Raw genomic sequence first — 12,858 nt, forward strand, 5'->3', positions numbered from 1 at the left:
TGTGTGGCGACACTTGCAACGCACGTTTGGGTCTGTTGGTCGTTAACGCAAACGACGCATTTCACTGTACACATGACAAATAAACTTGAATTTTCAATCCTTACCGGTAGGGGTAACCCAGACACTGCAGATTAGGAGTCAGGGTTTTGGAGAGAGGGTTACAGAGACACGTGGCTACTTCTGAACTGCTAGGAAATGGGGTAGGATCAGGAGGGGGGAGGTGGGGAAATCAAATCCAGAGATCAGGCTGGAGTGTAGAGGTTTATAAAGTCATAAGGGCTATGGATATGATGAATAACCACAGTCTTTGTTCCAGAGTAGGGGAGTCCAAATCGCGAGGGCAGAGGTTTAAACTGAGAAGAGAAAGATTGAAAAGGAACCTGGGGGACAATACTTTCCACACAGAGGGCGATGAGTATATGGAATGAGCAGCAGAGGAAGTGGTAGAGGCTGGTACAATTATGACATTTAAAAGTCATTTGAACAGAGACATGGAATAGAAAGGTTTAGACTCTAAACTTTAGAGGCATGTGGGCCAAATGCAGGGAAGTTGCACAAACTCAGTTTGACAGTCACGACCACTACCATCTTCAAGGATGAGAACAGCAGGTACCTGGGAACACCACCACTTGGAAATTCCCCTCCAAGTTATTCACTAACCTGACTTGGAAACATATTGCCACTCCTTCATTGTTGCTGGGGCAAAATCATGGAATTCCCTCCCTAACAGCACTGTGGCTGCACCTACGCCTCAGGGACTGCAGCGATTCAAGAAGGCAGCTCATCACCACCATCTCAAGGTCCACTTGGGATGGGCAGTAAATGTTGGCTTAGCTGGTGATGCCCACATCCTGTAAATGAATAAATTTTTAAAAAAAATTGATCAGCATGGACGAGTTGGCCCAAAGAGCTTGTTTTCGTTGTTGTATAGCTTTGTGACTCTGTCAGGGTCAGGGTGGGGTGAGAGGTGAGTGATCATCAGGGGGCCGGTTGGGAAGAATTGGTGTGGGTGTTTGGTGGGTGCAGGATAGCATAGGCAAAATTTTTAAAAAACTAAAGGAGATTGTCCTGAACCCAGATTCTCAGCAGCTGGTTGGGATCTTCTACAGGAGGTTGCCTTTAAATCAAATTCCTGCAGACATACAATACATTCAAAACACAGTTGTTCTGAGAATGAGGCCTAGCTTCCTGGCAACACTGCACAGCAACATCCATGTCAAAGTCAAGGTTGTGCTTATTGTCATATGCACAAGTACATGCGTTCACGGGAGCAATGAAAAACTTTACTCCCTGCAGCATCACAAGCACATGACATCAGTAAGGAACATTCTCAAGAAAATAAAAAAACATACGCAATTTTTACAAGAAAAGAACACAATTAGAACAAAAAAAACAGTGGTCAAAGAGGTGAGACTGAGATAGGGATTAGAGTTGTGCAAGTCGGTTTAAGAATGAAATTGGGAAGTTGCTGATCTTCCCTTGTGTGCCAGATATGCAATACACCAAGGACTAAGAGTGACCAGTGGTGCCCAATCAAAATTCCAGCATTTTGTGCCAAAAGTGGTTGCACAGGCATTGCATTCCACTCCAGAAGCTGGTAATTTTACTGTTAGGACAAGACCATGGGTTTCATGCTTGCAATCGCAAGGGATTACATTCCCAGGAAATTACCACTCTTCCTTTTGAGTTCAAATACAGTTCATCCAGTTAAAGGGCAGCACGTTCTGTGTACCCATAGTGACCAAGGATAGACTCCTCTTTTCACCATCTATGGCTTGACTCTTTCCCAGAGTCTGGAAGAACCTGATCTAGAGTGGGAATCTTTAAAAAAGCAATTATTCAGAACGGAAGTTCCAACGTAGAACAAAGAACATTACAGCACAGTACAGCACTCGATAATCAATCTAATCCTTCTCTCCCACAAAGCACTCTGTTTTTCTATCATCCAGGTGCTTATCTCAGTCTCTTAAGTGTCCCTAATTTATCTGCCTCTACCACCACTGCTGGCAACACGTTTTATTCATCCACCATTTTCTGTGAAAAATTTTATCTCTGACATCTCCCCTACACTTTCCTCCAATCACTTTAAAGTTCTGCCCCCCTCATATTAGCTATTTCCACTATGGGAAAATGTCTTTGGCTGTCCATTCAATATGTGCCTCTTATCATCTTGTCTATCTCTCTCTCTCTGGCTATCCATCCCATAGGATGATGATGGTTCCTTTCAGTCAGTTAGTGAGGTTTATAACCCACTCCTCAGAAAGGAACAACATGTCCGTGAATGGATTTTAGGTGAGTAGGAGGTTGCACAGGTCTAGACCCACCCTCTCGACGACCCCTCCCGGATCCAGCATCATGGTGGGGTCCAAGACGGCTGGGGGAAGTTCTGTTGCAGTGAATGGCCAGACCAAGCTTCGATGCAAGGGATGCCCTTTCCGCGCTTCATGGCATGTGCTTGCTAGATGGCCGTTGACCCTACGAGAGGGTTCATCTGCCCTTTGACAGGTCTTGTTTTCTGTCCTGCAGGGAGCCACCCACCTCACCAGGTAAGCCTGGTGGGGGAGCCAGTTTAGTCGCTGACCACCCGACCATGCGACAGGTAGTACTGGGTTACATGGTACCAGTAGCACTCAGATGAGTGACCTGTATCATCTTGTACACCTCTATCAAGTCACCTCTCATCCTCCTTCATTCCAAAGAGAAAAACCCAAGCTTGCTCAACCTATCCTCATAAGATATGTTCTCCAATCCAGGCAGTGTCCTGGTAAGACTCCTCTGCACCCTCTCTATAGCTTCCACATCCTTCCCATAATGAGGTGACCAGAAATGATCACAATATTCCAAGTGTGATCTAATTGGGGTTTTATAGAGCTGCAACATTACCTCATAGCTCTTGAACTCAATCCCTCGACTAACAGCTTAATTGTGCCACTATGTCTTATGATCCAATGAAAGCCAACACAATATACACCTTCTGAATAACACAACCAACTTGCATGGCAACTTGGAGGGATCTATGGATATGAACCCCAAAATCCCCCTGTTCCTCCACGTCTCACTGGGTAGTTTATATGTCAAGCAAAGCTTCCAATTTATGGGTTATTGGAACCAAGGAATTTAGATGTTCACATAGTAGGGAACTCCCCAGGACACAGACCTTTCCTCATATTCGGTGTGATATGAAACCTACCAGTCACAGGGATCAGCAGCTACTCATTGTGATGAAGGAACTATATAAATACAGATGGTAAAAATGTGCGTTCTGCCACTGCTTCTTGCAATCAAACAGATATCCTTCAAAAGAAACAAGGATAGCCAACGTTCTTCATAATAAACCAAAGCTGATCATTGATTGTACACACCTTAAGTTCCACCTCGCTCCACTTTTATACAGACAACTGCACATGCACTGCAATATAAACTTTAGTTTAAAAAGAATGTTGGGAACACATCATGTTTGGAAAGGGAAAGAAAGCTCCATTAAATACTCTGGAATAAAAACAGAAAATGCTGGAAACACTCATGAAAATGAAGGATCGCAGGCCTAAACGTTAACTGTTTCTCTTTCTACACCTGCTGCCTGACCTGCTGAGTGTTTCCATAAGTTTCTGCCTTTATTTCAATTTTTTTAGCACATCCATTTTTTAAAAAAAATCATTAGATAGCCTGGGAAGGGTTCAATAAATTTAGAATTACAGCTATGTTGGCAAGATAATGGAAAAATATAGTCATATCTAGAAGGAGATGAGACAGGTGGAAGCAGCACCCTATTTTGGCCAACCCATCCATGTTGTCTGCTCATTCTGCAAGCAAATAGTTCCAAACATAATGCTCAGATTTTACCCATTCCCCTTTATTTCCACATCCCCACTCTTTCTCAACTTATTTAACAAATCTTGAATAACAAGAGTTTCCACAATAACTAGATTACATACAGAGGGATAGAGTGACAATTTATTCTGTGTCAGGCTAACATTCTTGACAGTAATCTGGGTCTAGGTCAGTTATCTGCTACCTCAGGTTAACATTCTTGAGTGATATTTGGCCATTTAACATAAAAGGACAGAGTGCGGAAAATGAAGAGTGAGGCCCATTTTTCATGGTCTTCTCATTTATTTTTGTCATTGTAAGCCATATGAGCCATACTTTACCCAAGTGAAAAATGATCCTGGCCACTTCCATAGTAAACCTGGTTTGTAAGTTGTTGCTATGTGTGAATTGCTGTTATCTGTTCTTGTTAAAAATGTGTCTTGCTATTATGGTTAGGATTGTTGAAAGCAGGGATTCCAAAAGCATCCAAATGAAGCTGGAAATGAGTGTGAATGCCCATAAGTTAAGTAATTACTTACAGTATCTAGAAATAAATTTTAGTTACTTACGACTGTAGTCAGAAGTGTAGGTGGTCAATGATTGAATTTAACATCAAATGAAAGTGAGGTAGCCGTAACACAATACAAAGACAAATTGAGGGACTAGGATCAGTTTGTCCCACAAGAACTTAAGAACAGGCCTAATACAGACGACCCCCATGTTATGGCAGTTGGGTAACAGAAATTTTCCCTCACAGAATTCACAAATCACTATCAGAAATTCTTGGATACAAAATAAAAATATATTCTTATGTGAATATTATGTGAAAACTAAATTAACAATTTTTTTTTCAATTCACTCTTTTCGACACATACAGATGATGCATTTTGTGTTACTAAAAGTCGACCGTGTTCTAGAAGAGCAATTCTCCATAATGAGAGGGTCGCCTGTAGACCTAGACAGTTAAAGCATGTTACGTGGACCCACGTCAATAGGAGTGCTGTGATATTAGTTACAATTTGTGGTCACCTTCACCAGCAGTGAATCTCACTTTCCAATGGTTCAAATTGAGAAGTGATGGCTGTGATTTACTGGCCTGAATGCTAAGCAGGGGTCAGCTTACTGCCCACAAGGTGCATGTGCTCAGAAATGTGTTTTTTTTTTCCTGGATGTAGAAGAGAATTCTGTACGTAAGAATCAGTAATCCAACAAATCATAAGCACAAGAGATTCTGCAGATGCTGGAAATCCAGAGCAACACAGACAAGATACTAGAAGAACTCATCAGGTCAGGCAGCATCTATGGAGAAGAATAAGGAGTTGACATTTAAACTGGCTTCTCTTCTCGTCACTTGCCCCTCAGGTTGCTCTGGAGCCCCCCCTCCTTCCCTTTCAGCCATGATCCTCTCCTATCAGATTCCTTCTTCTTCAACTGCTTACTTTTTCCACCTATCACCTTCCAGCTTCTCACATCATCTCCCCCACATACTTTCCCCCTCACCTGGCTTCACCTATCACTTGCCACCTTGTACTCCCTCCCCTCCCCCCTTCACTTTTCTGGCTTCTTCCCCCTTTCTTTCTGTTCCTGATGAAGGGTCTCAGCTTGAAGCATCAACTTTATTCCTTTCCACTGATGCCACCTGACCTGCTGAAATCATCCAATATTTTGTATGTGCCACTCACTAATCCAGCATAAGTAATGTAAAGTTGGCTGTTGTAATTAACAAAGTCAGTTCCTTATTTATAAGGCAAAGGATGATCCTCAGATACAAGTAATCAAAAAGGCCAAAGAAAACACACAAAAATGGAAATAATAGCATGGTAGCACCTGAAGTTGAATGTATTAACTCAAATGGTAACTATCACTCCGGGTAATGATTGCTTTGCCTCTTCTTTCAGGCAGACCTCTGTGTATGCCTGTCTCCTACTTGGCTTCATCTACTGATCTCCCATTCCCATGTTATGCTGCAGGATATGCTTTATCTGGCGCGGCGTCTGCTCTGGCAGCTACACAGCTGAAGCAAGCTGTTGCCTTGGGACAGGACCTAGCTACGTATGCAACATACGATGGTTATCCAGCCTTCGCCGTGCCTCCCCGTGGAGACACCTACGGAGCGTTCTGAGGCGAAATGGACACTGCTGAGCAACGTTGCCAACACAGTTCAGCAATGTTGATGTTAAATTAACAGCCAGATGTAGGAAAAGATTAATAGAATTATTCAGAATGATTCAAATGACCTGGAGTAAGGATGTGATTTCAATAATACCTAGAATCTAGTTAGACTGTAATTCTGTTCAGCTACTATACATGTATATAAATATACATTAAGGATGTATCTTAAGTTAAGAGATCTTTTAAAACAAAGCAAAAAAAAAGATATATAGCCCTTTAATATTTTTATATTTCTCAGGTATAAATTGGCCTTTATGTTTACTTTGTACTTCATACTTTTGCCATACAGGATACTTGGATATTAGAAGAATATTGAAGTGTTTTGTGTAAGATATGTGTGACTCTTGTACGTATATGTAGTTAAAAGATATCCAACGTTAGACCCTGTATTTACTGACGGAGTTCATGTTTACTAAATTTCAACACATCGTTTAGGTCACCTTGTGCCAACAGCGAAAATCTGCCAAGGTTTAATCTAACTGTGATGCCAAAAAATAAAATGTTCTGACGTGAGCAGATGCTATGAAAAACATTTCTATTTCCACGTATGAAGTGAGAAATATCTTTCAGGCTTAAATATCTTTTAAAAAAGCTTAAAAGTGCAGCTGCTAATATATTATTCAATTAAATTAGATACCAAGTTGAATTTTCTGCAGTATTTACCACCTTACCATTTTAAAGGCAGTCAGTTCCTTTTCTCTGTTGCTTTGGCTGTTTCTTTTTCTTTCTTTTTAAACTGGAACAAAACTATGCTTTAATTTGTTTAGAAGAGCATCGATGTTGTACTTGTGCTTGGTTAGGTATTCAGGAAGGTGCCAAAGCAGCAAGCAATGGTAACAGTATTAAAACGCACCCTGGAGTGTTCAGAAACTATTTTTGTACCCAGTTTTGAAAATATCAATGTTTGTACAGAATGTAACATTTTCTCTCAGATACTGAAATGGTCACGAAAGAAAATTATAGAAACTGTTATCAGAGGAAAATTATTGACTAATAAGTGCATACATAAATTGGCACCATGAAATTATAGTAATACTACTTTGTGTCTGTTTAATTGTAAGTTATTAAAGGAATATTGTAAAGCCATAGTGTGCTTCATTGCATTTTAACCTCTTTGTCCATTTACCATCAAAGTGATGTAAAATGTGTCTTAATCAATTATAACAAGATTTTTTTGGATGTATCAGTAAATATAACACACACAATTAAAGATATAATCATTATTAATTGTGTTTCTAGTAAACATTTTACACAAATACACTTCACTTGTTAGGTTACAAATCTGAAAAGTATCAGTTGACTGTATTCTCACCAGAAGTCTATGAGCATGGAAGTATATTTGACAGTAGAACACACACCAGTACTGAGTGGGCTCTGCATTGTCTCAAGTGTTTTCATTCTGATGGAACATTCAAACAAAGGCACGTCAGTCCTCTCAGGTGAACAGAAAAGTTCTTGTGAATCTAATCCCAAAAAGCAGAAGACTAATCTTTGTGCACCAACCAATGTTTATCCCTTAACCAATTTAAGGGTGAGCTGGATCTTTCTGTTAGTGAGGTTTTGCTGGTTGTGTGGTGTTTTAATCATAGCTGCTTGGAATTGACTTGTTATAACACTCTTAGTCAGTGTGAATGCTTTCAGGTATATTGTCACTTTTACTTTAAAAAAAAACAAATAATCAGGCTGCCAGGAATACAGTTTGAACCCTTTCCTCCTTGCCACTCTTCTCTATGGCAGCAAACTCTTTGTGGAAAGGTGTGCAGGCAAACAAAGAGACAGCTAACAGGTAGGTCTGAGGAAGACCTATGGATCTACATAGGAAATCACATGTAACAGCCACTGGCGATCTCCAACAATGAGCCGTGCTCGCCATTGGAACGGCTTCTTCCCCTCCACTATCAGATTTCCAAATGACGCGTGAACCCATGAACTCATTATTCTTTGTTCGCACTTTGTTTTGATCAGCGAATTTTGTGCCGCATGTCGGCGTTAATAAACCTGATTGTGAAGGTTGGAGCCCCAAGTCCCATGTCTCAGCACTGAGCTTGGCCTAACAGGTCCACCACCAGTCCCCAGGAGCCATGTCTCCACATAGAGACAAGTGGTGAAACATTGCTGAATGTACCCGGTCATATCAGTGCTGTCAATAATATAATATAGAATGCTGTAATACCCCATGGCGCAAATCCATGGTCTCACGAGACTAACGGATGCCTATATATAAATACCCCCTTTAACAATGATTCCATTATCACTCTAGGCAGATGTAAGAGGTAAGATTTTTACACAGTGAGTGGTGGAATGCGCTGCTGGGGTTGGTGGTAGAAGGGCATTTAAACACTCTTAGATCAGCACGTGGATGATAGAAAAAGATCGAGGACTGTGTAGGAGGGAAGGATTAGATTGGTCTTAAATGCTGTCACAACAGCGGGAGCCAAAGGGCCTGTATTGTGCTTTAGGTTCTATATTCTGTGTTCTCTTTTACAATTCAGCGCATTGATGTACCAATGTCTTGTAATGCACGGTACTAGATTATGTCCTTTGCCACATTTCAAAGGAAAATTCAATACTCCTTTCTATCAGACTTTTGTCATACCCTTACTGTCAACTCCACCACTAAAGGGCAGAACCTTTAGCTATCTTAGCTCTGCCATTTCAACATCTCTCAGATCATGAAAGTCCTTCCACAATCTTTCAAACGTCACGAAAATGCTGTTTTTTCAATTCACTCATGGTGTGGAAATTGTTGACAAAGTGAGCAATTTGTTGTCCACCAGAAGTGAATAGGTTACTAAATCATTTCAAAGGGCAGTTAAAAGGCAATCAATCACATTGCAAAGATCAGTCACATACAAAACAGACCAGTTAAAGATGGAAGATACACTTCCCCAAAGAGCATTAATAGAACAGAAAACATATCTGCACAGTACAGGCCCTTCGGTCCACGATGTTGTGCCAACCTTTAAACCTATTCTAAAATCAGTCTCATCCTTCCCTTCTAGGGAAGCTTTCATTATTCTTTCATCCATGTGCCTATCTATGAGTTTCTTAAATATTGCTAATAAATCTGCTTCTATCATCACCCCTCGCAGGGCTTTCCATGTGCCCATCTCTCTACACTTTTAGTCATTTCTGCCCTGTCTAAAAGTCTCTCACTGTCCACTCGATCTATGCTTTTTTTCATCTTATATACCTTTATCGAGTCACCTCTCATCCTCCTTTGCTCTAAAGAGAAAAGCCCTTGCTCACTCATCCTATCTTCATAAGACATGCCCTCTTGTCCAAGCAGCATCCTCTGCACCCTTTCTAAAGCTTCCACATCCTTCTATAATGAGGTGACCAGAAATGAACACAGTGCGGTCTAACCAGGATTTATAGAGCTGCATCTTTACCTCATGGCTCTTGAGCTCAATCCCCTCAACTAATGAAGGGCAACACGCCATATGACTTCTTAACCACCTTATCAATTTGTGCGACGACATTGAGACATATGGACATGGACACCAAGATCCCTGTTCTCTACATCGCCAAGAATCCTGCCACCAGCCCTATAATCCGCTTTCAAATTCAACCTTCCAAAATGTGAACCACATTTTTTAAACAACAGTGCAGTTTCCATTACAGATAGCAAATTCTTATTCCAACTTTATTCAATTACATGTTTTTAAATTCATCAGATATCACTGAGATTCAAACAAGTCTCTGGATCAACAGTTCGACGGACAGAAAACAGAGTTAACATTTCAGGTCAATAACCTTGTAATGTTTTTATGTTCACTGAATCTACCTAACGTGTTCCCTATTCCAGTTTTATTGCCCCTTTGTTGCGTTTTCGTGAAAGCCAGTCTTGGGTCAGTCATAGTTGATTAGATCAAAGTCATGGCTTCGGTCTTGATGTCTCTGTTTTTGTGTTACATACTAATGATCATCAATTTAATTTTGTGTTTTACTTTCCTGTTTAAATCATTGCAAGTTTATTTCAAACTCAATATTTAATTGGCCTCTCCCACTTATATTCCTTGCAAGCTGCCTTGCCAATTGTGGAATTTTTCTTCTTCAATCCCTGCAATTTTCCTTGATCTTTGATATTTGATTTACCTTTGTAATGCCCTGGTTCATATTTTTATTGTCGATGGAAAAGATCCTGAGAGGTAGGATTTATGAACATTTGGAGAAGCATAATATGGTTAGGAATAGTCAGCATGGCTTTGTCAAAGGCAGGTCATGCGTTACGAGCCTGATTGAGTTTTTTTGAGGATGTGACCAAACACATAGATGAAGGTAGAGCAGTAGATGTAGTGTTTATGGATTTCAGCACGGCGTTTGACAAGGTAACCCATGCAAGGCTTATTGAGAAAATAAGGAGGCATGGGATCCAAGGGGACATTGCTTTGTGGATCCAGAACTGGCTTGCCCACAGAAGGCAGAGTGGTTGCAGATGGGTCATATTCTGCATGGAGGTCAGTGACCAGTGGTGTGCCTCAGGGATCTGTTCTGGGAATCCTACTCTTCGTGATTTTTATAAAGGATGAGGAAGTGAAGGGATGGGTTAGTAAATTTGCTGATGATACAAAGGTTGGGGGTGTTGTGGATAGTGTGGAGGGCTGTCAGTGGTTACAGCAGGACATTGATAACTGGGCTGAGAAGTGGCAGATGAAATTCAACCCAGATAAGTGTGAGGTGATTCATTTTGGTAGGTCAAATATGATGGGAGAATATAATATTAATGGTAAGACTCTTGGCAGTTTGGAGGATCAGAGGGATCTTGGTGTTCAAGTCCATAGGACACTTAAAGCTGCTGCGCAGGTTACTCTGTGGTTAAGAAGGCATACAATGCATTGGCTTTCATCAATCGTGGGATTGAGTTTAGGAGCCAAGAGGTAATGTTACAGATATATAGGACCCTGGTCAGACCCCACTTGGAATACTGTGCTCATTTCTGGTCCCTCACTACAGGAAGGATTTGGAACCTATAGAAAGGGTGCAAAGGAGATTTGCAAGGATGTTGCCTGGATTGGGGAGCATACTTTATGAGAATAGGTTGAGTGAACTCGGCCTTTTCTCCTTGGAGTGGCAGAGGATGAGAGGTGATCTGATAGAGATGTACAAGATGATGAGAGGCATTGATTGTGTGGATAGTCAGAGGCTTTTTCCCAGGGCTGAAATGGCTAACAAAAGAGGGCACAGTTTTAAAATGCTTTGAAGTAGGTATAGAAGAGATGTCGGGGTTAAGTTTTTATGCAGAGGGTGGTGACTGCATGGAATGGGCTGCTGGCAATAGAGGCAGAGGTGGATACGATAGGATCTTTTAAGAGACTCCTGGACAGGTACATGGAGCTGAGAGGAATAGAGGGCTATGGGTGACCCGAGGTAATTTCTAAAGTAAGTACATATTCAGCACAGCATTATGGGCCGAAGGCCTGTATTGTGCTGCAGGTTTTCTATGTTTCTATGTTATGCTGTATGTATTTCATTTAGCAGTTCTGTAAGAGCAGTCTGTTCTGCTGTCAGCCTGTTTGAGTTATTATTGAAGATAAGGGATGATGAGGAATGTGTGCCATCCAATTAGGATAGTAGAATTAGGGGAAGGTTTACTTGGTGAGGGATACTAAAGTTAGTCTTGGGGTTTTTTTTGGTCTGGTGGGGAGATGAAGAGAGAAGACTCCAGGGAGAACCGGTTGTAGGATACAACCCAGAGGGAGACCCGTTTGTTCGAGATGAATTGCGAGCAATGTTCGGAAGGTGGTGTGCGCTCTCACGCAGACAGAGGGCCCAGTGCATGAGTGACAGGGAAGTTCAAGATCAGCTCCAACTTGTGCACATTTGACTGTTTAATTAAAATGGGCCCTTTTCTATTTGTTTTATTTTAACTAACCCTTTAGTTAAGATTCATAAATATAATTCCTTTAATTGTATGCAAGGTACTGTCTGTTATTTTGTGGTACTAATTTGAAACAGCGTAGCAAGCTACACAGCATCTACACAATCCGGGGTTTGGGGTGGGAGTGCCGTCTTAATCTCACGAGTTTGGCGGGACCGGAGAGTGTCTTCCCTGGACTTACACAGCCAAGGAAACCAGGGTGTTTCACTTTTTAGATATATCTTCTGAAAAAATATTTCTCTGTCTCAATGATTTTGTTGTATTATATTGTTTATAGAGCATTTTGATCTATTAACAGATGGTATACAAATTAAATTTGATGCTGATTCACTGCATCTCTTAATAACCAGAAATAGTATATAGTAAGACAAAGCTATGAAGTTGCGAACTTTCTATAAACAAAAGCCATCGATTTTTATATCAAATATGTAGTGGTTGAAGATATAGGATTACTGTGTTATCACACTGAAATTATATCAATTAATATTTCCAGCTTTCTCATGTGTACAATAACGCTGAAGCTATTACAGCCTGGGGAAAAGTACACACTCAGGACAACAAATACTTTTTCGGGTTTTAACCAAATCTTTCACTGCTTGAGTCAATTCACAAAGGACTTTGCCCTGCTCTGCAACTACTTTAAGGACGTCATCCAGTGTGACAGACTCAGATTCCCAAGCTTTAAGAATCGAGCACTGTGCCTGGCTACTGCTACACTTTGACGTTCCAGACTTTGTATTTCCCAGGGGCTCTTCCACAAGCCACAGACGAGCCTCCTCTCGCACTTCTATTGTTGAGGACTCAGGGTGGTCCCACACAAATCTGTGGAGCTCCCTTCTGAGGGAAGGATCCCTGATCCTCTCTATAAATTGATCTCTTATCATCACCCTCTTATTGGTCATGGCATCGGGGAAATGCTTCAGTAGCAAGTTAAGAGTTTGGGCTAGGGCATGTGAAAACTCTCTTACATCTTCACCCTCACGCTGTTTGCGACT

The 12,858-nt window shown here is 41.1% G+C and overlaps 1 protein-coding gene across 6 annotated transcripts in view; it reads left to right on the forward strand.

The window, feature by feature from the left end:
- The window catches only part of a1cf (apobec1 complementation factor), a 44,167-nt gene extending 36,974 nt beyond the window's left edge, over positions 1-7,193 (forward strand). For 3 of the 6 annotated variants that reach the window (XM_072239723.1, XM_072239724.1, XM_072239725.1), the window contains exon 12: positions 5,781-7,193. In XM_072239723.1, the coding sequence (XP_072095824.1) occupies positions 5,781-5,932 (152 nt within the window). In that variant the 3' untranslated portion in view covers positions 5,933-7,193. Of the gene's footprint in view, positions 1-5,708 lie in introns of all 6 variants that reach the window. The other 3 variants (XM_072239721.1, XM_072239722.1, XM_072239726.1) reach the window with 2 other exon arrangements.
- The last annotated feature ends 5,665 nt before the right edge of the window (positions 7,194-12,858 follow it).

This window comes from Mobula birostris, chromosome 21, assembly GCF_030028105.1.
Source record: "Mobula birostris isolate sMobBir1 chromosome 21, sMobBir1.hap1, whole genome shotgun sequence".
Taxonomy (NCBI): domain Eukaryota; kingdom Metazoa; phylum Chordata; class Chondrichthyes; order Myliobatiformes; family Myliobatidae; genus Mobula; species Mobula birostris.